Genomic DNA, 26,210 nt, shown 5'->3' with positions numbered 1-26,210 from the left:
TACAATAAAATGCTATAATTCCTTATAAGAATAAGTAATATGATTCATGGGTTAGAATCAAGTTTGGGTATTCAAAAATTAGTCTTTGTAGCTATAATAGTTAGTAGTTTTAGTCTAATTTACATTACACAAAATATATATACTCTCTCAATTTCTAAATATAATTTTTCAATCTAGTTGATGTTATAAAATATGAAATGTTTTCACATTTTTATGTGATTATATAACTAATTATATTTGATAACTTATTTTATTTAAAATATAGGTATCCCTCTTAATTTCTTATAAAACAGTGTAAATCATCAATTAACTATATTTTCATAATAAAAAAACAAAATTCTGCGCATAGTACGGATTATAGTTTAGTTTCTTTTCAAGGGAAGCTAAAATCCATGACAACAAATAGAAAAATAAAGCTAAGATTATAAAAATGACATTTGGACATTGTAAGCACAATCTTGCATTATTTTGTAAACATATTTGTAATGGGATGGTTAATCTTTTCTTCTTTTTGCTTTTTTTCTTTTGCCTTTGTGTTGACCTCGTTTTCAATGCCAATACTACATTATTTTAAAACCAAGTCGTTTACATCTCTGTTTAGCATAATAGCCATAATAGGGTAACATTCATTGCAACACAAAGACTCGATATTTTATTGAAGAAACTGTTTCCTTTGATAATGCAAAGATACAGAGAGAGCAGAGAGTCCAATCCATTTAGTCATACCACCATTTTTCACATGAACTTGAGGACTTTCACTCCAAATGCAATCCCTATGAAGGTTGCAATGGCAATCCCAAATATTCCAGCCAAAATCCCGGGAACGATCAACGAGTTCCATCCCTTTGCCGTGGCCATTCCAGCTGCAGTAGTAGGTCCTCCAACATTAGCATTTGATGCCAAAAGCAGCAACCTTAGCTCAATGTTGAGCAGCTTCCCTACACCCAATATCACAGCAAGGTGTGTCCCAATTTGGACCAAAGCAAACAAGAATATGCTCGGCGCCGTGTTGATCACACTCCATATGTTTCCACTAGCACCTATCACAGTGAAGAACACCTGAAAAATCGTTGTTTAATACTTTCTTTAGGAGGATAGCATTGTTCTTGAAAATGAAGGTGTAATAAAAATCTAACACACCTGCATCAGAATTAGAGCCATGGCTTCTCCAGATGGAGCAAGATGAGCAACGCACCACTCACTGCGCTTCCCACCTTTGTCTTCTCCGACCTTTTATTTTTAGAAACATATATACGACTTTTTGTTTCAATCATCATTATCAAAAGTCACATGGACAAACTTTTTATAATGTAAAAGATAATTATTTTACGTATTAGGGGCAGGTTACTGGCTAGAGTAAGTAAATCTAAAAAATTCAAAATCAACAGAGTTATTGAATCAATACTATTAAAACATAAACATGATCTATTGATATAAATGTGGTCTAATTATTTTAATAGTATTGATTAAATTTTTTTATTAATCATTTATAAAAATATTATACAAATAAAAACATGAATATAATTAAAAACATAAATAGAAAAATTAATTTAAAAAAAATATAAAACAAAAATATATACCCGTCATTCTAACGGCAGATCAGAATCTAGTTAATATTTTAAAAATTTTATCATAATTATCCATTATTCATTTATTTAAATGCCGGTCAATCACTATTCATTAATATATATTTATTTATGAACTTGTTTTACTGTAGATTTAAAAGAAAAAAAAAGAAGATGCAAAGTGAGTAAGAGAGAGAGAGAATCAGTTACTAAAGAGTGTCGTTGACTTCATACTTGCGGTAACTTTTGCTCTCTATTAACATCACACTGACCTGAACCAAACCGAACCAAAAATAAAAAAATTGGTTTAACTACACCAATAACAAACAAACCAAAAATGAATACCGATACAAATTTCTTATCGAACCAGCCAATCTGTTTTCAGTTCATGTTATTGAGTTTTGATTCAGGTCCAGGCTCGGTCCATAGGGTATGCAAAATAAGCATTTGCTTATGGTCCATTATTTTTGATTTTTTTAGCTTAAGAAAAAGGACCCAAAAAATTTCAAGTTGTTTAGATTAAAGAAAAGGGCCCGAAATTTTTAATTTGACTAGAGCGTTAAAGACTAGACCGTCACTGTTCAGGTCCATTTAATTGGTGTATAAAAGAATAAACTAAATTAAGTAAAAATCATTCTCTCCTATATTTTTCGTCTGACTATAAATCTATAAGGAAGATATTTTAGAAAAAAAGATTTTCATGATTTCATCCTTGACCAGAGGTTACCTTTTGTGTATGTTTGTGTTTCTATATATAGTCTAAACAAAGAGGGGTTTATGAAAGAAAAGAAAAAAAAAGGCTGAGCAAAGCAAATATCATAGGAAGTATCACCATGAAAACTTTAATCGTATTTTGTTTTGCTGCTATGTTCTTCATATCCTCGATTCACTATGGTGCAACAGCCACTATTACTCCAAGTACTGGTTTATTCTTTTACCCGATCCGTTTATAATTGTGGACTTATTTTTTTCTTATTTTAGTGCACTGATATTTGAATCTGATTTAATGAATCATAGATCAGAAGGATATCGAATGCTTCACCGGAACAGAAGCATGCTTCTATGGAGGCGACAGACTTTGCACTTCTTTTTGTAAAGACCATGGTTTTTTCTATGGTTTGTGTAGTCCTCATGCATGTTGTTGTCATATCCCAGTCAAAAATAAAGGCTCAAGATGAAATAGCATAATCATATACCTTTTGTAATATCTACACATAAGTTCTCCAAATAATGAACTCTACTTGATCAACGTTTTTATTAAATTTGACGAGTTGTGTATACAATTTTAAAAATATCTAAAATTAAATAAAAATATAACTTACAAAATGTTGAAATATTTGAAGGTACTTTATTGGTTAGCCATTGTAACAGCTCTGGTTGTATCGTGTCATGAGTCATGATGACTATGTCCTGAGAATTGCTAGTAGTTCACTCCTCCGTGACTAAGCCGGTGTCCAATGAAATGAGGGGGAGAGTAGCTGATTTTTCCTTGGTGTTAGACACTAGTCGATTTCTATTTGCTTTCTTGGTTAATTGTTATAAGTTACGTTTTTATTCTTTCATCTGCAAAGTTTTGGAACACACGTACTAGTAAATTCTCAACGCGATCGTTCTTCTCTTCTCGTGAAAGCATGAGTATAAAAGCATCGGAGCTACATGATTCTTTTTAATCCCAATGGACATATGTTTTTTGTTTTCTTCACTTGGTAGCTCTGGAATCTAAAACTAGCTAGGTACTGGTACTGGACATGAATCAGGGCTTATTACAATACATGATAAATTAATTCTTGCATAGACTTCATCCCTCAATGTTATTTGTATAATTAAAAGCAAATATGAACCGCAAAAAAATCAATTCGAGTGACTGCAGAGACGAAACTAATATTACATGTTGGGATTTCGAGGATGATGGGACTATGGGATTCGGTCCTAAACCTCATGTTATTAAGAAAAAAGGCTATGCAAGAATATATCCCCTAGAGAAAAAAAAAATCAGGAAAGTCCTAAAGCAGAGGAAAGAAATCGGTGAAGGCAGAACATGGGTCAAACACAAGATTGTCTGCGTAATGAGAGATGAGAGGCAGAGGAGATCCCATGCAAACGTCATAGCCAAAGTAGTTAGTCTCCTCCACCCAGTTAGTGATGGTGACTTCTTCTCCATGGCTTTGTCTCACTCCTGTAGACATAACTGGCTTGTCCGGAGGAGCTTCCCCTGACTCAGGTGCGTTCTGTATCCTGGAATTGGATTTCTTGTTCAGATGTGTATTCCAGTAGTTCTTGACTTCATTGTCAGTCCGACCTGGAAGGCGACCAGCGATCAACGACCATCTAATACATGAGTGAAAAAAAGCAGAGTTAGTATTTAAGAAAGTGTTGAGAAGGAGGATCAATGGTAGGTAAAAGAAAAAAGATGAAATACCGGTTTCCGAGGAGCTTATGCATGCGGATGATGAGGTCTTGTTCTTGAGGTGACATGCCTCCTCTTTTGATATTTGGTCTTAGATAGTTCTTCCACCTCAACCTACAGCTTTTCCCACTTCTCTTCAGTCCTGACCGACGAGAGATGTCTGCCCAGTTTCCTTCTCCATGAGACTCGACGCATCTTCTCAGTATCACGTCTTCTTCAGGTTTCCACAACCCTCTTTTCACATGAGACTTCCTTTTTTCTTCCCTTTTCTCCATCTTTATTAGTTATTTAATTTGCCTCCATAGTTTCTTCAAAGCGAGGCGTGTTTGCTATAATATGCGCATAAAGTGCAACTCCAACTCGTACATGTGGGGGCTATGTAACATAATTATTGAAGGGGGAAAAGTGTATTTTTCAAACAGTAAAAACTACTGTAAAATTCGTGCAAACTATAGCTGTAAAAGGCTAAAAGGTCGACTTCCTTTGTTTTTATCCTCAGTATTGTTACAAATTATTGGCGCTTTGTGGCAAACATATAAACAAGGGCAGATCATAGGTTGGAGATTGCCATCAACCTCGATACCTGCGCAACTCCATTATCACTTGGTCTCTTTTTCTCAATCACAGTGGTATGTTATTCCTTTCTAGTTCCTATATACCAATCCGAATAGCTTTTATTTTATGTACAAGTGTGGTAACATCTGCACTAAAGCGACAAGGCCCTTATAGAAATGGCTCCAACATATTCAAAATTGATTTATATAAACAGTGTTCAAGTGTATGTTACAACTTGAAACAGAGCTGCGAAGAAACATAATACCTGACAGATACAACTAGTGCGTTTACAGCTATTGTACTTCAACGGTTATTTATCGCTCAAAAAGATAAATGATGTGCAGTTTCTTTTTTTTTTTGCTCAAAATGCTAGTTTGGACGTACATGGCCAAGACTAGTGTATAAAAAATGAATAACAAACTAATATCAAATGTGTTTCAAAAAATAAGTGTTTCAAAAAAAAAAACTAATATCAAACATCCAGTATATATATCCAGCATATTAACAAAAACAGACATACCAGTAATATACATTTTTGAGTGATCTATATACATATTCTATAAAATCCTCACGTTAGGAAGAACAAGGTAACACGGAACCGTCATTGATCGTTGAGTACCGGTTTGGTTAGTATTAGACTATTAGTAATGTTTCTGATGAGTCTTTATTTTATTGACAAAAAATATCAATAATATTATAATATGTAAGTCACGTTTTAACGTTTGTATTACTTTATATACAAACAAGAAACAACAATAGTGGAAGACATAGCAGCAATTCTAGCATTAAGGAGGGACTACAGAGTGGTGTTTAAATGTAGAGAAGGAAATCGTGTGGCAGATAAAGTAGCAAAGGAAGCTATATCTCTAGATAAGAATGCTCCCAAGCTGTACTCTGGTATGCCAGTTTGGATTAAATCCCTTGTGGAAGAGGACCAAAATAAGTTGTAAAAATTTGGTTAGTTCAAAGTAGAAGTTGAGACAAAAAAAAATAGTGTTGCCTGGTTTATCGGGTATCGTCCAGAAATTTCTCAAAATAACAAAGAAATAAGAAATTTGCGATAGACGTCTTATAAGAAAAATATCAGTACATCACTGCGAAAGGAGAAGTATTACTAATACATGCATTTAATGTGATAATTTTGCTTCCAAAGTATAATGTGCAATCAAACAATTAGGAGAAGAAAGAAAAAATAAATGTCAAGTCAACCGAACAAAAGAGCTACACATTGGTATAACATGAAAATCAGGGACATTGTTTTGGTTTAAGTCTTGTAATCAACGTCACAACATCATGCATTAAAACATGAAAAACAGGGACATTGTTTTTGTTGAAAATCAGTTCTATTTGTCAGTAAATTTCACCTTGCAGAAAAAAACACTGGAATGAATGTTCCATATAAACCCTTTCTTAGAAATGGATATCTATTCAATTTTTACTTTTCCTACAAAAATAAAGCTATTTCACAGGAACTTTAGGTTCATCACTTCAGAAAAGTAGAGATTTTCAACCATTTTTGCTTTTCTATTCTTGTATAAATTTTTAAACCTTTGACTAGATGATTAATTTCTATAAACGAAAGATTTCAAACAATGTTTTCAACTCTATTTGATTTTCTTCTGTTTCTTGAAATATTATAAATATACTGATTAAGTTAACTATATACAAAAAACACAGAAATTACGCACATACAAAATTCAAGTATAACTCTTTGCATATCATTTGAATTTTTCATTTTCAAAAAAAAGATGGCAAAAATGTCTCAGTTAACTTTTCTTTTCCTTATCTTTCATCATGATCCACCACCTTCCTGTAGTGAGCTCCACAAATTATTGTGTAGCAGGTATAGACTCGACGAAACTGCAGCTACAACTAAACATAAATTTTGGATGTAGTCAAGGAGTTGATTGTAGAGCAATCCAACCAGGTGGATCCTGTTTTAATCCCAATAAATTCATAAACCATGCATCATATGTGATGAACGCGTATTACCAGACCCATGGTCGTACCCAAGAAGCATGCAAATTCGTTTTTGGCATCATCGGCATAATAACTACAACATACCCTTATGGTGACTGTTCCTTTTGATCTTAGTGTCTTATTGGATTTGATAAATAATCCACAAAACATATATTGCGATGGATAACTACGCAGTTCCATATTTTTCTTAATAAAGTTATATAATTATGAAAGACATTTAAGGTTTTTGATTGCATTGTTTGCTGTCAAGTGAATACCTAAATAACGAATTAACTATTCTTGTTTCTGCAACTATAGAGTTCTTTAGTTTCTGCAGCTTTACTACACACTTTCATACTTTCCTACTTATTAAAGTATGATACTAACAGCAAGTATGAAGAAAAATGATAGAAACCGAAGAGAAGAAAACATCATCGTTTGGGAAGACTAGAAACATAAACCAAATCCTCAATTCTACTCAAGACCATACGAAAATTCAATATGCCCAAAACAAACTAATTGACCAAGGAGAGACATGAGATGGGAGGGAAACATAAATTTAAGAACAGATGTATTTGCTTCAACAACGACACTTAAACTCAGATTAAAGAAAACATGAAGATACTCCAGAATTCAAATTACAAAAGCAAAATTAAAAGCTGAAACGACAACATTTTCACCATGATCAATCATAATTTACTAAATCAACTATTAATACAAAATCTCATATTTTAAAAATAAATATTTTACCTAAATTTTATATAAATTTTACTTATATTTTATTAGCTATTCTTGTTTCTCTGCAACTATAGTGTTCTTTAGTTTCTGCAGCTTTACTACACACTTCATTTTTTGACTACTTTCCTTCTAGTAAAACGTATGATACCAAACAGCAAGTGTGAAGAAAAATGATTCACTGCAAGGTTTTCAGAAAAAACATTTCTCATACGACACTTGAAATTTTTTAGAAGGGATGTTTTGCTTCAACAACGACACTTAAACTCAGATAAAAAAACATGAAGATACTCCAGAATCCGAATTACAAAAGCAAAATTAAAAGCTGAAACAACAACAACAACTCCATGGTCTCTCTCTTACGTTCAACTAAAAACCCCTTTTTCTCTTTCAAGGCAAACCTGAACCAGATGGTGCAGCAGCGCTGTAACCTCCAGCACCACGGCCAAAACCAGGCCTACCACCACTTCCCTACACAACCAAAAACAAAAAAAAAACAAACAGAAAAAGAATGTCAAAACAAGACAGCACAAAAATCACAACATAAGCTATAATGGTTTGGCAGGTTCTAATCTAAAACATGAATATTAACTTAAATCTCACGGAAACAAATAAAAAAAAAGGTAAAAATGGAAATGAGAATTATTAACCTGGAAAGAAGGCTGGTAATCAGCAGGAGCTCCACCCTTCTCGCCTTCACCACCACGAGGACCTGCACGGTACCCATCACGGTCACCATACCTAGGACGGTCTCCACCTTCAAACCGAGGTCCTCTAAAAAACACACACACACAATACATCATAAGAAACAAAGCTTTTAATCACACCAAGCAAAAGAGATTCAAAAAGCTCAAACCTTGGGCGATCGCCAGGTGGGCCACCACCAAAGGGACGACCAATGGGCTTAGCAGACTTCTTCAAAGTCGCGGGAACGACATCAGAAGGGAGGTTGAGATAAGTCCTCAAGAACTCGATCCCTTCGTTGGTGAGAAACCAGTAGTAATGCATCCAGGCGAATGTCTCCCTGACATACTCCTTGGACTTGAAGGATTGCATCAGCTTGATCACTTGCAGGTTCGGTACTGACTCGATCAAAGGGTGCTTCGCGAGGTTGAAGTCTTTCTTGGCAAACAAAACTCCTTCTGCAAAATCAAAAGAATATATATTTATATCACAATCTCAATCTCCTAATCAGCTAAAAGGGGAGGGAGAGAGTTTGATAAAGGACCAACCTTTGAAAAGGTACTTGCAGATTTCTCTGCGGTTTTCCTCTGACATAATCTGAATAAGGAAGAAGAACAAAATGGTGTTAGAGAATTCGATGATGAGAACAGGGTTGATAGATTGAAAGTAAGAGATTGTGCGTACCATTTTCGGAGCTGTGGGGGCGAGCTTTCTTCGAGTAGAGACGCAGAGGTGAGGAAACGAGAGAGAGTGTAAGAAGCTAGGGTTTTCAGGAACTGAGAAGACGATGACTTTATATGCTTTGATCTGGGCCTTTAATGGGCTATCAATTTATCAAATATGGCCATTTATGATCTGACGTAGGTAAAACATAACATGAAAAGTTAATTTTTTTTTTTTAGTCTAAATGTTAAAAATTTAAATATATTTTATAGTGAGTAGACTCCACAAAAATCGAACTCGTGACTTCTAACAGAAGTCTGTGAGAAGGGAGGACCACTAGGATACAAGCCCTTCGTCAAAAAAAATTGAGTTGGCCTAGTGATAAAGGGGTTATGGATGTAACTTCCGCCATTTGGGTTTAACTCACGATGGTAAAAGAATTACAATGTTTGGGTTCCTGGCAAAGAGGTGAAAACACTTTTTTTGTCGAAAAGTTAATTTTTGCTCTCATCTTTCTCCCTCTCCAAGCATCGATCACATTCTCATATTTCTTTGCACTGATGGAAGTAAATGAGAGTGAAAGAAATTAATCTTACTACTAGACTAAGTACATACACGACTTGTAAATCGCAATAGAATTAAAGATAGTTTCCACTACGGAGTAAGTTGGAATGGATCCTCAATATTGTCACGCCCAAAGATACTTTTGGATTCTGGTATATATACATATATATATATATATATAAGCTTTTGGAAAGGAAAGGAGCAGGGAGTATTATTTTGCAAAAGAAGAAAAATACATAAAATTGAATTGATGTTTATTTATGTGGCTCCTATGTTACACTATAACGAAACGCAAGGAACAGAAAAAAAACCTAAGACACGTCTAAGAGATTTGCTCTCCATCAGACAGACTGTAACATGCTTAAACAAAAGCTGAAGTAGAGATAAGACTAATGGTGTTTGTAGTAATACACTCTGCTTTTACCATACATAATCCAAACTATGTAATTATATAAAACAAAAACCGCTCAATGTCAAGCTTCATCTTCTTCATATGTACAAACAAAACCCACAACAGAATCTCAGGGTTTTGCTCCACCTGAGACACTTAACATCGTGATTGTCCGTCCCCTTTTTTATTAACTTTCAAGTAGAGATTTCGGGTGCTTCTTTATTCAAGGTTTTACCCACTCCACCAGGATCAGTTGCTGTCTCAGAACCGATATCATAAGCCGAGAGAAGCCGTCTCTGTTGTCTCGACATCAATTAAGAGTTTTCAGGTTAGCTCTGGCATAGAGTTTCTAGTTAAAATTGTCTTATAAAGAGAGATACTTACATGATCCTCAAAATCGGGGCTAGACAAGTTGATGGATAGGTTCCTCATCAATAGTAGCACCTGCTTGGTTGGGTCAATCAAATAAAAACAACGATTAGGTTTTATCATTTGTATAACTGAAAAGACAAAGAATCATTACCGTTTCCACGTCGATGGGGTCCATCTTCTTCAGCTTTTGTAGATGATTACTTGCATATGGGTCAAACACACTTCCAATGAAGCTGTACACTTGAGCAAAGTCCGGTAAAACTGAAACAAAGAAGAACGGTCTAGTAAAGAACTGGTAAGCAGGAGATATGTAAGAGAGATGTGTGACAATGCTTACCTCTTAATGAATGGCCAGGATTAGACTGCTCATTTGTGTCCCTGTTGGACCGTGGTTTAGGAGTGTTTTCAGAGCTACTAGAACAGTTGTTATTCGCTCCTGCTCCTGCTGTTCCCATCAGAAAATTTATCAAAATTTGAAAAAGGAGATTACACACAGAGAGTAATAGTAATATCTCTTGCAGATGAGAATAAAACCTTTTGGCAGGGGTGTGAAGCTAATTGTTTGCACATTATTATTAGTCCACGGAGCTGCTGCTGCAGGAGCAGCGGTTGGAGATGTCATCAGCATCGAAGAAGACTCGGGCCTAAACATATAACTCGGATCAATTGGTTCAGGTGCTACTGATTTGAAGGAGCCTGGTAACTGAGGTTGAACTGCACATACCGTAAAAAATGGCATCAACATAGTGTCTCAATAAGCAAAACTAACATTATAAAAAATGCAATTCGCAGTAGCTTATAACCGTACCGTTCTTGTGAGCTTTCTGAGGATATGGATGAGCGGCTTTCCTCTTAGGTCGAGGAGGAGGGAGATGTTCACCGGTCCCACTCTTTTGTACCTTGAGAAAATACTTCTGAGCATGACTTCGTATCTGCAACATTAGAGAAATTTTAATTAATTAAACGCAACCAAATCTAGAGTTTGCACTTTACTTAAAATATGTTAAACGTGATCAGCGACAAAAGCATGTGCCTTTCTAGCTACTAATAGTTCAGACAGTAAAGTCGTTTTAAAAGAACACATTGTGTAGATATCAAAATGAGTGATTCCAAGGTAACACAGAGGGCCCAATAGAGCGTCAAACCACTATAGTAGGCTAAGAAAAGAAGCTCAGAAGAAAGATATTTTTTTTTTTTTGCATTTTGTTTTAGTGTACCTGAATCACAGTCTTTGACCCAATAAAAGCTTCAATCTTCTTCCAGTCTCTGTCAAACCTAAAATGATAAGAACATAAAGCATAAGGGATATCAGATCAAAATACCTAACTAATATAATGTGTCTTTTCTCATATAAGCCATTGCTTATACATATATACTATATATATTATATCTCTGCCGTAACAACTCCAAGTCTCCACTAGAACTAAACCAAGATCATTAGTACATCAAATACTCCCTAACCAAGTTTTGTGAACTATGATTTGTACAAAGAAAGAAGCTTCTCAGATAGTCTTCAACAAAAAAAACACTCTTCTCTAACAATACAGCTTTTTCAATGCTTATCAGACGCCTTCGGACATATCTGATCACCTACGTCTTAGGACACAATTCAGAACAACAAATTCATTCACTTGTGTTTCACATCCTAACCGTCTCAATGCTTCAGACAAAACATCCACAAAAATGACTAAAACCCTAATTCTAAAACAATCACATGACTTTAAAAAAAAAAAAAACCTAAATTCACCAAAATCGCGGCTAATTCTCATCAAATCGAATCTTCGAAACGGTGAATTTCAAATCTCTATAGCCATTAATCTCGAAAATGGTGAGCTCGAAAATGAAATTTTAACTCACAGCTGAAGAGCTTCGAGGAACTTGTCGTGCTCAGGCTCGGTCCAGCTCTCCCTCGACTTGGTGATGGTATAAGGCTTCCTTATCTTCTTGCTCAGATCCTCCGACGAAGAGACGGTCTCCGTCGCATCCGCCGCCACGGCCGTGAAGGGTCCGATAGCAGGAACAACGGTCATACCGTTCGGATCCAAGAAACATCCGTCTGCAGGGTTCGGATTCTTAGAGACCATTTACAAAATTTGTGTTCTGTTGAAAAAGAGAGAGAACAAAAAAATGAGGAGGAGGATGACGGCTGAGATAATTTATATGTGTGGGCGCATTTTTTATTTGTGTCTTAACGATGAAACTCTTCTGTGTGGATCGTCAGGGTCGGTCACTTTGCTGACTTTGCTGTAGGCCTAATTATAACGTGCCACGTGTTTGGGAACCGTAGTTTCCTTTTTAATAATGTTTTCTTTTTAGTGTTTTCACCCCATTTTAGGCCTTGTGATTTTGAGTCATCCTGATCGTTGATCTCAATAATTCGAGTTCTGCGAGTTAAATTTTTTTTTTTTGTTTTTTCCAACTATGATCAATTTCAATTGAAAAAGTTATGTACAATTCTCACATCATCTCCACCACTTATATTTTCTCATTTTCCTACTATTTGAAACTTTCGTCCTCATTTAACACGGTGTGTTGTTTTGTACTCCTCCACATGAATAATCTCCTTTTTTTTGTAAAATGTAGATGTTTTCTTTTTCAGTTCTTATTACGTTGAAAATAACAAATCGATGAAAATAATATTAGTCAAACATAGTCTATAGTTTTAGGCAGCTGATCAAGAAATTTGTCAAATCAAGATTGTTAATAAACCTTAAGAGAGAGATAGCAAGCAAGGGGAACATCGTCGTGGTCAGCAATGATAGATTAATTTGCTCGAGATTTTGGTGGAATATATCTTTGAAACGGGTTAGCTGTATCAATGCATTTACAAATAATGGAAAGCTTCTGAACTCCCCCAATTTGTATTAGCTAATTAATCAAGGCGAGAGGACGTTAAAAGTGGGCAATGGTTTTTAGTGCTTCACGTTTGGGTACGATTACGACCGGTCTAGAGACGGCAACCTTGGACTTCACGTGACCAATCAGAACTTTCATTTAAATTATATCTCCTCACTCTTAGCGCTAACGTTGTTGTTTAGATCCATGATCATCACTAAATTTGTGTCAGTTGGATGCAGTGGCGGAACCAGCATTGTAGCATGTGGGTCATTTGACCCATGTGAATTTCCGTGAAAAAAAAAATTTACATGTAGCTTATACTGAAAAATCTGAAATTTTAGTTTATTGACACTGGTAAAATGCATAAATTATCAGTTTGACCCCTATCGAAGCATTTTCTCCCTCCGCCACTGGTTGGACGGATGGATGATGATTATCATCAAAACCTATAAGTATATTCAAAGCAATAGTAGATTATAACTATTTGTTATGCACAACCAATAAGCATTTTAATATTTTATTTCCAGTATTCAATCATACCAAATAGGATTATTTGACTCACCTTCTACGAAGTTGTGAGGTTCTTTATTATATCTTCGTCAGGATGATTTCATCGCTCTTATACTACAACGAGAAAAAGACAGAAAACATATTACATATATAAATGATAACACGGTGTTAGTTGAAGCCACGAAATACTAAACTAAAGAGGAGAACAGCCACTATTCCAACGTTCTATTATATAGAAAGGCTCAAAAGTGTCTTTATTCATCATGATTTATTCGTACCAAATTGACTACTCCACTGTCTAGCTCCAAAGACTTGACTTGCTCGTCTCTAAACTCGCTAGCTAAAGACACTATATATACGGACAAGCCACGGTTTATGAGCAAGGCACCAAGTTGAAATCCCATTCCTTTACATCCTCTCTCATTCTTCAATCACCAAACTATAATTTTCGGAAAATGCAGGTTTGTTTTACTTAATTTTTCAGAATGGTTCATTTCAACAGGCTTTACCCGTCATAGAAAGCCTGCTGAAATATATCCATAATCTATAATTATAGAAATTTAATAAAATTTATCGCTTAAATAATCTTTGCAGGAGAAAGTTGTATTTAAGTTGGATGTGTTTGACGAAAAAATCAAACGGAGAGCTATGAAAGTCGTATGTGAGTTCCCAGGTATATCAACATGTATAAAGCAAATGGCAAGACATCCGGTTTATATAGAAACATAAGTAATTTAATCTATTCCTGATTACAAATTTTTAGCAAATAGTTTTGTTGTTGTTATTAGGAGTTACTTTGATAGACGTGAAGGAAAAAGGCAAACTAAAGGTGTCAGGAGAATTCGACAAGTTTCAAATGACGAAGAAGCTGAAGAAGATATATGAATATGTTGACATTATTGCGCTTGAACGTGATGGAGAACCGAAGCAAAAATCGGATCCGGCGAAGAAGCCTGAACTAAACCCTTTATCAAAAAAGAAGAAGAAGCCTGAACTAAACCCTGTATCAAAAAGAGAGAAGAAGCCTGAACCACTAGTGAAGAAGGCCCCATCTTTCCGTCTTTGGAAGATAGGTTTCTTTTAAAGGAATCGATTTTGAGGTTGTCGTGATCTTTTGAGTTATATAGACAATTGTATTACGTTGATATTTCATCTCATTTTTGTGAAAATTGTTTATGTATGTTTGAAAAATAATATGGTGTCTGTTTTTTTTTTTTTTTGAAACACTTGGTGTCTGTTTACATATTGATATTTTTGAGTAGTTTTAAATTCACAAAACCTATAAAAGTCTCCTGGATGTTATCCTAATTTTTTTGAATTACCTGTTCCATTGTTGGTTTTTTTTATAAGTTCAAGTCTAACTACCTTATTAGAATGATATTGTTTATTTTAGAATATATCAAGAGTGTTTTAATTGGATGCTGTCCGAAGAAATAACGAAGTATATTATTATGTGGATTTAAATGTAAGAGAGGTTTCAAAATTTACCTGAATTATAGCAAATAATTTTTCATAGTTTCTTAATTAGTCAACTAATGTTCAACATAAATAAATTAGCCAACTAGTGAGCACAATAAATCAGTTTGTATACAAAGAAGAAATTCGTATATTTTTTTCACAAAAACAAAACAATATAAATGAAATCCACATAATAGTAGACTGTATTTGGTATATATATGTGGTATACCATAACAAAATAACTTAAGAGGGCTTCAAAGAAGTATATGAGAAGCCAAGATTTAATGACTTGATCGATCTAACACCAAGTAGAAAAAAATCTGGATTAAGGTTTCAATATAAAACAGCATACAAATTATACATTTGAACTTATATAAATTAATAATAGATAAAATACTCTGTAAATTAATATATTTTCCCAAAAATAAAAAGTAACAGAATTGATAAAATAACTATTTTCAGATTTGTTCATCATTTAAAATGTGGGTTTTACTCAATGTCCTGTTTGAAATTTGACATTGCTGAGTATATTTTTGGTTGATACTGGTTAAAAGTTAAATACATAATTGATTCTAATGATTAACTACCTACAATATAGTTATATTAATAAACAGTTTTTTGAAAAAAAAATGTTTCTATGATGCAGCTCTTTTCGTAATAATCAGATTGACAGATGGTTATGCATGTACGTACGACATTTTCGATGAACATAATTTTTCTACAGTACATGACTACAACTAAAGGCTCTATGTACAATACTCTAAAATGTATGATAAATCTACAAACAATTGTTTCCTAAGAAAATTGAACTATAGATCTAATGTAAAAAGGTTTAAACTTTGATTGTTAGTCCATTCCATGGTGCTTCCACAATATTGTTTAGCCTAGTTTCAAAAACTCAATTCAATTTTGTTTGGAGAAGTGTGGTAAAAGCGAAAAGAAAGAGAAACCAGATCTAAGTTCTCTCCGGCGTACGGCCGGCGCGTGAGCGCCGTCGCCGGAGGATTTGTTTGTCGGTGGTTTTTGTTCCTCTCCACTTTATCTCCGTAGTTCCATCCCCGTTCGTTTTGTCGGAGCTCTGAGAACGAAATTAGCCTTCTCTGGTGTTTCGAATTTTGGAGTGAAGACGCGTTCGGCTAGAAGACCGCGAGAGATATGGATATGTTTGCTTGTTGTGGTGGTGTTTCTACGGGCAATGGAGACTTTTCTAGTTCCATCGACGCCGGTCTGCATGCGGGGGGTGGATGCTTTTTCAGATCCACCGTCGTCGCTCTAGCTTCCGGGAAGGGGAGGCTTTCTTAGCTCCTTCTTTGCCGGCTTTTTGGTTTATGGAGGGAGGAGGCCTTCAAAGCTCCTCGCCGCCGTGGGATACCCGAAACTATTTGAGTTGTGGTGACTAGGTTAGGAAGTCTTAAGTGTGGTGTGGTTCTGGTGATGAGCTCGCGGGTCGCCGAGGAGGAGTTCTCCGGTGAAGATGAGGCTCTCCGGTGACGGCGACGTTGAACAAGAGGTGAATAGCGATGGTTCGCGGCTTGACTGTCTAGGATTTCCGGTGGGTTAGAGTCGGAGGAGATCTCTTTGAGAATGATGACCTCTCCGACGTGAAGATAGATCGGCGTTGAACAGCTATGGAGACGCGGAGGCGTTGCAGTATTGGATCTCCGGCGAAAAGAGGTTGTCGGTGGTTAGTGTCGGCGGTGGTGAGAGGTGGTTTCGATCAAGTCGAGGCAAGCGACGCGTGGCGTGCGGAGGGTTCAGATTTGTACACGTGTTCTCGCCTGCCTCCTTGATTTCTGCCTAAGTCCAGCCGTCTGGTTTCGTTTAGTGGGCCAGTGGGCCGTTCTTTTAATTGGGCTTTGCCCTGTTTGTAGTAGCCCGGTTTGTGTATGGGCTGTTTGCTTTGGGTCTGCTGTACTTGGGCTTCGGCCGTGGTTTTAGCCCACTTTTTAATAAAAAAATCTCTTGAGGAAAAAAACAAAAATTTTGTTTGGAGAAATAGCACTAAATAAAATAATAATTTTAATGAACTTTTTGTGTGTATTTTATTTAAAATTTGGTTAGTTGAATTAATTTCATTCGGTTGTATAAAACCGAAGTTCGTTTCGGTTAGAGGGAGATTTTTTTTTGGGTGGTGCGGCGTGACTGACCATCAGAGAGAAGACAAAGAATGGCAGCAGCACACGCGACGAGTCTCATCCTCTCTTCCTCCTCCAGGTTCTCTCGTCTCGGCTACAGCACCAGATTTCTCAGACACAACACAAACCCTCTTCCCGTCCCTCGATTCCGATGCTACTGCTCTTCCTCCGACGAGACTTCTCCTTCTCCTTCTCTAAAGTAAAAGTCCTTTTTGTCTTTGCCTCCCTGCTTTCTTCTTTAGTTCCCAATTCTCTTTTTTTTTCTTAATTCCCCAATACTTGTGATGGGCAGGAAACGTGTGGTCTCTGGAGTCCAGCCTACTGGTTCAATCCACCTCGGTAACTATCTCGGCGCTATCAAAAACTGGGTCACTCTTCAGGTATTACTTGCCAATCTTCTTTCTTCCAAATTTATCCCTAGGTAGTAGTTCCATTTGCTATTGTTAAAGCTTTAGACTTTTTACTAAAATTCATCACATTTAGATTTGCCACAATGTAGATATCCTTAGGTTGCTCCACTGCTATTGTATAGTCACTGTCTATAAAGCAGTATACTTTTACTAAGATTCATCACATTTAACTGTTTTTTTTTGTAAAGTTTATGGCTTTATGGATAAGGGTTTATCTCTCCTTTGTTTCTCAGGCTTTCTGTGTTTATATGTCTGCAGGATACATACGAAACACTATTTTTCATCGTTGACCTTCATGCAGTATGTATCATCATTCTACCTTTCTATTACTTTCTTCTGTTTCTCTCTCTCTTAGTGTTTATATATGTATTGACCTATGTAGATAACACTACCGTATGACGTGCAAGAACTGAGAAAGGCAACTAGGGATACCGCAGCGCTCTATCTAGCATGTGGTGTCGACATTTCTAAGGTTCTGTTTTGGAACTCTTATGTGAAAGCAGTTAAATGTGTGCAATAATAAACCAATCTAAGAGCGACCTTTTTGTAGGCCTCGGTGTTTGTTCAATCTCACGTCCGTGCTCATGTGGAGTTAATGTGGCTTTTGAGTTCATCCACACCTATCGGTTGGCTACAGAAAATGACTCAGTTCAAAGAGAAATCACGCAAGGAGGTGCGTTTATGTTTCTGTATCCTCATTTTGCATAACATTCTTTTTTTCTTTTGTCATCATTGTGTGATTCAAATATATATAAGAGCGATGTGCTTATATCAAATCCCGCTCTGGTGTTAATGTTAGATTTTTTGGTGTTACTAGTGAGATAATAACATATGTATTTCTGATACATAAACCGGATAAGCCTGAAAATTATTATGTAATTGTGTACATACATGATTCTGTTTTACTGATTTCATTTTGGTCTCTATTGGCAGGGGGGTGAGAATGCTTCTGTGTCTTTGTTAACTTATCCAGTTCTGATGGCTGCTGACATCCTCTTGTATAAGGTGATGCTTTAGTACAAGTATCAAGTCTCATCTAAAATTATTATTGAAATGAAGAAGGAACATTAAGGCTGATGCTTCTTATATTCTGCAACACTGCCCCTCTGCAGTCAGATTTTGTGCCTGTGGGTGAGGACCAGAAGCAGCACCTAGAACTTGCACGCGACCTGGCACAGCGTGTGAATAATTTATATGGTGGAAGGAAGTGGAAGAAGCTTGGAGGGTATTAATAAAATTTTAAGTATACCATCCAAACAAGTGCTTTGTAACAATTATTTTTTCATGTTTAATAGTTCTGATTGTTTTTCATTTTCCAGGCGTGGTGGTTCTATCTTTAAGGTGAGACTTTCAAAATGCTTTGTCGACTCCTCATTGTGTGGCTTTTGATCACAAATGGTTAATCGGGTTATTAAACGTATTATGTAGATACCAGAACCACTCATACCACAAGTTGGAGCCAGAGTTATGTCTCTTACAGATGGTCTTTCCAAGGTACATACATAATGTTACTATTGTCAGATAAAATCAGAGGAATCTCTTTACTTTGTTTCTGTGTGTCTTACTTTCATGTAATCTTTTGTAGATGTCCAAGTCTGCACCTTCTGACCAGTCCCGGATCAATCTCCTTGACTCTAAAGATGTAAGTAGATTGAACTAGCCATTGTTTGTAATTCTTTTTAAAAAAACTCACAACGTATTCCTGTTTCTAGAGTTCTGTGTCATGTTGGTTGTATGTGAAGCTCTGTTTTTTGCTTACTAAATCCATTTCTCGAAAAAAATTGTGTAGTTGATTGCGGATAAGATCAAACGGTGCAAGACAGATTCATTTGCAGGGTGAGTGCTAATTTATGTCGCTCTAAAAATTTCCTGCTTCTTGAAATATTGAGAAGTTCCTGTTTCCTATTCTTTCCAACAGCCTTGAGTTTGACAATGCCGAGAGACCTGAATGCAACAATCTCCTCTCCGTATATCAGATTGTTTCAGGCAATACAAAAGAGGTAATATGAAGAAACAAAACAATGGCTTGCATGTTAAAGTTGTTAACTATAAGAAGTGTTTATTGTTGAATCTGGTTGCAGGAAGTGATGGAGGAATGCAAAAATATGAGCTGGGGCACATTTAAGCCTCTCCTTGCTGATGCTGTCATCGAGCATCTCAGTCCAATCCAGGTCTGCCTATTCAATAAGCTTATTTTTTTCTTTTTTTAAAACTCAATCCAATATCTTCTTTCATGTTTTTTTGTACCATTTTAGTCTCATCGTATATCATAAAATGAAAACCGGAAGTGTGGTTATATGAGCATTTCATTTCTTGTCTAATGTGTTAATTTTTTTTTTTTTCATTTTTGCAGGTCCGTTATGAGGAGATAACAGCAGAGTCAGCTTATTTGGACAAAGTATTGTCAGAAGGTGCGGACAGAGCCACGGAGATAGCCGAATCCACTATTCACAATTTGAAACAAGCGATGGGTTTCTATATATGAGAGAGGATCAGTGCCTATAAGCTTCTTTTTTTTTTTGGTGGAGAGTGAGAGTTAAGAGTTAAAATTTGTAAAACGATTTTTGATTCTTGTATTAGTGCAGTCAAATGCTGCTCAATATTCTTTGCTGTAACTGTGATGTATCGATATTCTTTGCGGTAAGTTATTTTAAAGATATTTTAACAAAAAGGTTATTTTAAAGTATAATTGAAAGGTTTACCATATTGTTTTTGTAACTCCATTTAAAAAAGACATGGTTGAAAAAACATGAACGAAAAAATACTAGTATACATGATAAATAATAATATATCTAAAAAGAAAAATTACATTTATTGAAAAATATCTTTATTATCTTTATGGATTATTAGGAAATTATGGAGCATATGATGGAACTATGGATCTATAATCACAATAACATCCAAAATGTCGACGACGGTAACAAGAAAGCAGTCTTCTGTTCTTTCTACCACAATAGTGTACGCAATCATGACAAAACCAAAATCGGTCAAATCCGTACAATCTTTTACCATGAAAAATAAGATCTCTTTTTTGAAAATCAGTTTGAGGAGTTGCCGCTGGATTGGAAGAATGGATTCTCTTTTCAGAATTAGATTCTGCCATATTTATGATACCTACAGAATGTTTAAATATTTTGAATTATTTAACTACAAATGTTTCTAAGAAGAGGATAAAAATATTTTACGTTTCATCTTAATATGCCAAAATAAACTTACATGATAAAGCAAGAATTAGAAAAGTTAAAAACAAAGCAGTGGTCTTCATGCTTTTTTTCCAGGAAGTTCAATAAAATGTTTTTGAACTATTGAAATCAATTTGTTATTTTGTGAGTTTTGTTTTTATTGTAAAGTTTGTACCGAGTGTCACATTTATATGTGTTTTTACTTATGTTTTTTTTTTTTTTTTTTTTGAACTTTGTTTTTACTTATGTTACAAAAGAGTTTATAACCAACGCTCTGTGGGATAAATAAACACTACATGTTAACAAAATTATGGTCAGTTACGTATTTTTAAGATTAAAATGTAACAATAAATACTTCTTAATTAGTTTTTCAACGTAAATATGTAAATCTCAAAAAAACTTTACGTTATCTTCTTCATCATAAATGAAATGCTTTTGTCATGTTTCCTAAGATACACCACTGTAAGAGAAAGAATCACCGTGCTCGGTGCAGCTGCAACACGAACTGCAATCATAGTCATCACTGGGTTCCAAGCCAAATTTGTCGTTTCTTGGAAAAGAAGAAACGTGGAGAGAGAGCTTATCTACCGATGCATGGGCCAGCTTTGAGATTTGTGATATCACGAGTTAAAATTGGTGATTGGTTATCAGATTCATCATCACGATTTCAAACAAGATAAATGAAAGGTTTCCCTGCAACTTTCATTCAAAAAAAAAAAGGTTTCGTTGCAACTGAGACATCTCAAGCTGATGAAGAGGAAAATATCATCAGCTTGTGTTAAAGGATCAAGGAGGTTTAACCATAGGTTTAACAACGGGTCAAACTCAAAGAAGAAGACTCTGCATTTGTGTTTTTGTTTGAAGCTGTTGTGAGGTGGATGTTCTAACAAAGCTAAGAGTTAGTTTCTGAATGAGAAGGATAAGCTAAGATCATTTAATACGAGGTAATGGAATCATATTCAAACGATTGACCTTAAGACTCAGAACGCATAGAAATGATATCAGTTATTTAAAACATCATGATCTCATCTTACGATGACTAGAAATCAATTTCAACAAGGACACATAAAACAAAAAATATATATAATCTATATCAGTGACTAAGTCGAAAGCAAAGGTTTCAACACTTCGATAATTAGTATATTTAGTTGCAGATCAAAACAGAAACAAAACAAAACGATAACAGTCTAACATCTATAGAAAAGACTACCTTCGCTATCTACGAACGTAATCAGATGTATTCTGATTTTGGATATGCAGGGTCTCCAACAAACTTTTATTATTGGTTATGTTATTTCAAAAAGAGTTAAGGGGGTGTATTCAACTGAGAGTTTTAGATGATTTGTATTAAAATAACAAATCCACTGTTACTGAAACATGAATTTTAAAAACTCATTTAAAATTTACTGTTATTGAACTTGACATTTAGTAAAGTACTCTGAAATCTACTGTTATTGAAAATATTTTAAATTGTAGAGTTTTAAAGGGGTGTATTCAACTAAAAGTTTTAAATGATTTGTATTAAAATGACAAATTCACTGTTATTCAAACGTGGATTTTAAAAAACACTTTAAAATCCAGTGTTATTGAACTTGACATTTTATAAAACACTCTGAAATCTACTGTTATTGAACAAAATTTAAGTTGAAGATTTTAGAGTGCTTTAAGTGTTTCTAGAGTGTTTGAGGGGAGTTCTTTAGTTATAAAAATAAAAATCCAAATCTCACTGTTTTAGACGAGATTTTAGAGTGTTTTAACAAAAGTCACACCAAATTCTCTAATTCTCCTGCAATCATCTCAAAACTCATTAAAAATCAAATCACTTCAAATTTCAGATTTAATACATCCCCCTTAAAGTTATTAGGTGATTTTAGGGTGTTTGGTTGGAGTTTCTTAGTTAAAAAAATTAAAACACAATTTTCATGGTTTTAGATGATATTCTAGAGTGGTTTAACAAAAATCACCTAAATCTCTACAACTCATTGAAATCATCTAAAACTCCATTAGAAATCAAATCACTTCAAATGTTAATTTGAATACATCCCCTTAGATATTTAATCATTTTAGAAAAGTAAAAGACTCGGTAAATTTTTGTTTTAGCAACACACAGACAACATTCTAAAACAAAAATCTAAGTGGATGATTGGTAACTATTAAAAAATCAATCTGAGGACCAAAAAAATAAAAGCTATCCTCTTTAAATTTCTAAGAGAGAAAATTTCTAAGAGAGAACAGTTGTGACTTCAATCTCAGTTTTGATTGCGGTTTGAGTTTCTGTTTCTTGATATCTATACAACTTACACAAGAGTAAGAGAAACTTGCTTAAAACTATCTCGGTGATTTATGGTTTCCATTAGATGAGAAATCTCTTCAAAAAAAAAGAGAACTTGCTTAGGAAGTTCTTCGGTCAAAAATTAACAGTGTCCTGGTCGTACACGCGGCCTTGTGAGTAGTGACACTTCTTCGATTTTTCCACTAGATTTAATCGTGGGCTATCGAGCCATTGATTTTTAATTTTCAAATCATTCCTGAAATAATAAAATAATCAGTAGATATTGACTCGTTTACTTTTTATGGTCATATATTAATTCCACGTAAATTCCTATTGAATTTCTGTATAAATAGGGAAATCCTCGCAATTGCAATTGTCATCCAGAAGCTTCAACGTCTAAAATCATCTCTCCTCTCTGACTCTCTCTTTAAAATATATCTGAAATTCCTAAGCTCTTATACAGTTTTTCTTGAGCCATGACTGCGCAGGTACACCTTTTCTATATTCTTCATTAGTTATATTAGTTTAACTGATGGTTGATTAATCATTATATATAGAAACTAATCAATCATACTTAAAATTAAAAATATATAATTAGCCATACTGATATCGGGTTTAAAATGACAGAAATCAGTGTTGCAACTGAGTGTTCACGAAGAAAGGATCAGGAAGAAAGCATGGAAGACCGTTTCTAGGTTTTCAGGTATCTTTCTAAATTTCAACATTTACAATAATATGATAATAACATTTAATAATCTGGGAAAATAAACATTTTCATGATTTTTATATATATTTTAGGAGTTACTTCGATAGAAATGGATGACAAAACCGGAAAAATGACGGTGGTGGGAGAAGTTGATGTACCAAGACTCGTAAAGAAGCTAAGGAAGATATGTACCGCAGATATTGTTTCGGTAGAAATTGTTAAACCACCTGAGAAAAAGGAAGAGAAAAAGGAACCGGAGAAACCGAAACAACCAGAGGTTATTGTCAACCCGATTACCTATTGGAACAACCAGTACCAGTACCATCCTGCTTCATATGCAAGTACTTACTATCCACCATGCGGGTATTCTAGAGTTGTGGTGGAGGAACCAAGGCCTTGTGTGATTTTGTAATTTTTCCTAGAATTATCTCAGATAATGTTAGTTATGTTTGCACTTAAATTTTGATGGAAGAGTGTATGTTTTGGATATTGTCATCTACATTTCCCTTATTCGATAAAAACAGTCACTTTATGTATGACGAGATTGATCTTAGATACGCTTTATAAACTTTTTTACTTTTATTCATGAAGTAATCATTAATCTTTTTTTTCTCGCGGTTTCGTTTATGTGGACACTTTTCTCATGCTAAACATGCATTTTTACAGTCTTTAGCTAGTACTAAATCAAATATGTTGGGTGGGATTAGTTGAATCGGTTCATCAATCATAACTGGATACATATATTTATACACACTTATGTCGCTTTTTCAAATCATTTGTTAACATAATAGAAAAATCTTCGAACGATTAGCGAATGATATAATTAATAAACGAGACTAAGAAAGAGTCAAGATCGAAAGTCTTCTTTGATAAGAAACAAAATAAGGAAAATACAAAAGTCTACATTGACTTGAGGGTTCCACATGTCGAGTGAGGCTTACGAGGACAATTCGTTTATTGACCCAATGATGGCAGAAAATCCAAGTCTTCTTCAGAACATTTGCATATACGGTAATACACAATTGTCAAAAATGTTGAAAACCAATCTATTAAAAAACTAATTTACTGAATCTTGATAACATAGACTAGGTTTTCATTATAGAAAACTTTTTTGAGAAATTGACAATTCCTTTTATAAATTATTCGTATAGTATCCCACTGATAATTATGTGAGATATTTGATGTCAGCTTATTGGCTGTTCTACATGGAATATTCACTTATGTGCTCTATAATTTCAAAATAACCTAGTTCAAAATAAAATAAAATAAAACAAAATAATAAGCACAAGTTGTGCTGCACAACTATGCAATAAAGCTGAACGTGAAGCCTGGGAAACGTTGAAACTTTAGCAATCAAAATATGCACTGGTTGATTCTGAGTAGGGTCCGATATCTAGAACTCCCACAAAAAAAAAAAAAAAAAACTACAGTGTAGAAATAGCATGTTACCATCGGATAATCTCGTTGTCACTTTCACTAATAACAACGATTACTAAAAATCTTCTACTTGGATTAGTTATGTTTCGCCTTGCCTTGCTTTGCTCTATACGTCGTTGGATAGTGAATGTTTTGTCTCATGCTTATAGAAATCATACTTTTCTGAAACATAGATCAAGCCAAATCAATCAGCACCTACATTAAATATGAAGACAAATAGATAAAATACCCTTTAAGAAAAAAATATCCAACGTAGGTGCTAATTGATTTTGCTTGATCTATTTGTCTTCATATTTAATGTAGAAGACTGGGAGGCGATCGAGAAGCGTCTTGGCTGCGGTCAAGTCGAGGAGCTCATCGAAGAGGCGCAAGACCAGCTCACGCTTATCGGGAAGATGATCGATGCGTAACGCTCTTCTTCCCTTTTCTTACATTGCGATTGCAATTTGTTTGCTATTTTATCTGATTTTATATAATTTAATATAGAGTTTTAAATGTATAATTTTATATAATTATTATCTTAACACTTCATTTTATTAATTTTATTTATAAAATTACTTATAAAGCTATTAAATTAAGAAAGGAATATCAAATCTTTAAAAGAATTACAATTTCCTAAATTTGTGTATTATTAAATAATTAAGTAGAACATATAGTTTCACTAAACTTTATTTTATATTATGTAAAAGATAGTTTGGAAAACAAATTTATATATATTTTTTTAGATTTACTTGTATTAAACAAAGTGTATGAGATATGTAAGTATCCGCAAAATATTAGTAAATATTCAAAAGAAAATTCGGATATCCAGAAAAAACCAAATATTTTTTTGAAGTAAATCACAAATACAGTACTGAAAATTAAGATATTATTCCATACGTACCCGTACTCCCACCGGCCACCCCTAGGCTTGGAAAGGGTAAGAACTTGCTTAAGAAGTTCCTACGTGGCCGACTCAATAAGGTCAAAAAGTCAACAGTGTTCTGGTCGTACACGCGGCCTTATGAGTAGTGTAGTGCTTCGATCCTTCCGTTTGATTTCATCGTGGCCTCGTATCGAGCCATTGATTTTAATTTCAAATAATTATTGACTCGTTTACTTTTTATGGTCATAAAATAACTAAATTCCTGTGAAATTTCTATATAATAGGGAAATCTTAGCAATTGCAATTGTCATCAAGAAACTTCAACGTCTCAAATCATCTCTCCTCTCTGTCTCTCTCATTAAAATATAGGGAAAATCACATAAAAAACCCTCAAAGTATCACTTACTAGCACTTTAAACCTTGAAGTTTTTTCACTAACACTTTTAACCTTCAAAGTGACTTTTGTATCATAAAAAACCTCCAAATCAAAAAGTTGACCTGT

At 34.6% G+C, this 26,210-nt stretch overlaps 7 protein-coding genes across 8 annotated transcripts; 3 read left to right on the top strand and 4 right to left on the bottom strand.

Moving 5' to 3' along the window:
* Positions 1-735: 735 nt before the first annotated feature.
* Positions 736-1,180, bottom strand: LOC108845994 (uncharacterized). Its single transcript, XM_018619200.2, has 2 exons — positions 1,141-1,180; positions 736-1,059 (listed from the first exon to the last, which is right to left on the bottom strand). The coding sequence occupies exons 1-2, from the start codon at positions 1,159-1,161 to the stop codon at positions 736-738; spliced, it is 345 nt and encodes a 114-aa protein (XP_018474702.1). The 5' UTR covers positions 1,162-1,180.
* Positions 1,181-3,434: 2,254 nt separating this feature from the next.
* LOC108845993 (transcription factor MYB82-like) lies at positions 3,435-4,281 on the bottom strand. The gene is made up of 2 exons (XM_018619199.2): positions 3,985-4,281; positions 3,435-3,893 (listed from the first exon to the last, which is right to left on the bottom strand). The coding sequence occupies exons 1-2, from the start codon at positions 4,245-4,247 to the stop codon at positions 3,569-3,571; spliced, it is 588 nt and encodes a 195-aa protein (XP_018474701.1). The 5' UTR covers positions 4,248-4,281; the 3' UTR covers positions 3,435-3,568.
* Positions 4,282-7,410: 3,129 nt separating this feature from the next.
* Positions 7,411-8,711, bottom strand: LOC108844355 (40S ribosomal protein S10-3). The gene is made up of 5 exons (XM_018617599.2): positions 8,590-8,711; positions 8,454-8,502; positions 8,078-8,363; positions 7,872-7,995; positions 7,411-7,692 (listed from the first exon to the last, which is right to left on the bottom strand). Exons 1-5 carry the CDS (start codon positions 8,590-8,592, stop codon positions 7,612-7,614), a joined length of 543 nt encoding a protein of 180 aa, XP_018473101.1. The 5' UTR covers positions 8,593-8,711; the 3' UTR covers positions 7,411-7,611.
* Positions 8,712-9,369: 658 nt separating this feature from the next.
* On the bottom strand, positions 9,370-12,099 carry LOC108844262 (protein REVEILLE 6). 2 transcript variants are annotated; one of them, XM_018617483.2, is made up of 8 exons: positions 11,753-12,099; positions 11,113-11,170; positions 10,704-10,827; positions 10,430-10,609; positions 10,233-10,337; positions 10,047-10,156; positions 9,908-9,967; positions 9,370-9,819 (listed from the first exon to the last, which is right to left on the bottom strand). In XM_018617483.2, exons 1-8 carry the CDS (start codon positions 11,977-11,979, stop codon positions 9,718-9,720), a joined length of 966 nt encoding a protein of 321 aa, XP_018472985.1. In that variant the 5' UTR covers positions 11,980-12,099; the 3' UTR covers positions 9,370-9,717. The 2 variants fall into 2 exon arrangements, with proteins under 2 accessions (XP_018472985.1, XP_018472984.1); XM_018617482.2 differs by having other exon boundaries at positions 10,233-10,340; positions 11,753-12,097.
* A 1,473-nt stretch (positions 12,100-13,572) lies between these two features.
* On the top strand, positions 13,573-14,459 carry LOC108846572 (heavy metal-associated isoprenylated plant protein 10). The gene is made up of 3 exons (XM_018619793.2): positions 13,573-13,704; positions 13,838-13,916; positions 14,032-14,459. Exons 1-3 carry the CDS (start codon positions 13,699-13,701, stop codon positions 14,325-14,327), a joined length of 381 nt encoding a protein of 126 aa, XP_018475295.1. The 5' UTR covers positions 13,573-13,698; the 3' UTR covers positions 14,328-14,459.
* Positions 14,460-16,794: 2,335 nt separating this feature from the next.
* On the top strand, positions 16,795-19,917 carry LOC108844668 (tryptophan--tRNA ligase, chloroplastic/mitochondrial). Its single transcript, XM_018617953.2, has 14 exons — positions 16,795-17,035; positions 17,129-17,216; positions 17,505-17,546; positions 17,629-17,718; positions 17,797-17,919; positions 18,180-18,251; positions 18,359-18,471; positions 18,566-18,587; positions 18,675-18,740; positions 18,832-18,888; positions 19,036-19,082; positions 19,165-19,246; positions 19,328-19,417; positions 19,600-19,917. Exons 1-14 carry the CDS (start codon positions 16,869-16,871, stop codon positions 19,729-19,731), a joined length of 1,191 nt encoding a protein of 396 aa, XP_018473455.1. The 5' UTR covers positions 16,795-16,868; the 3' UTR covers positions 19,732-19,917.
* Positions 19,918-23,031: 3,114 nt separating this feature from the next.
* LOC108844737 (heavy metal-associated isoprenylated plant protein 13) lies at positions 23,032-23,988 on the top strand. The gene is made up of 3 exons (XM_018618032.2): positions 23,032-23,188; positions 23,328-23,403; positions 23,499-23,988. The coding sequence occupies exons 1-3, from the start codon at positions 23,177-23,179 to the stop codon at positions 23,816-23,818; spliced, it is 408 nt and encodes a 135-aa protein (XP_018473534.1). The 5' UTR covers positions 23,032-23,176; the 3' UTR covers positions 23,819-23,988.
* The last annotated feature ends 2,222 nt before the right edge of the window (positions 23,989-26,210 follow it).

Source organism: Raphanus sativus, unplaced genomic scaffold (genome assembly GCF_000801105.2).
Source record: "Raphanus sativus cultivar WK10039 unplaced genomic scaffold, ASM80110v3 Scaffold1050, whole genome shotgun sequence".
Lineage (NCBI taxonomy): Eukaryota > Viridiplantae > Streptophyta > Magnoliopsida > Brassicales > Brassicaceae > Raphanus > Raphanus sativus.
This window is presented reverse-complemented; position numbering and strand designations above follow the sequence as displayed.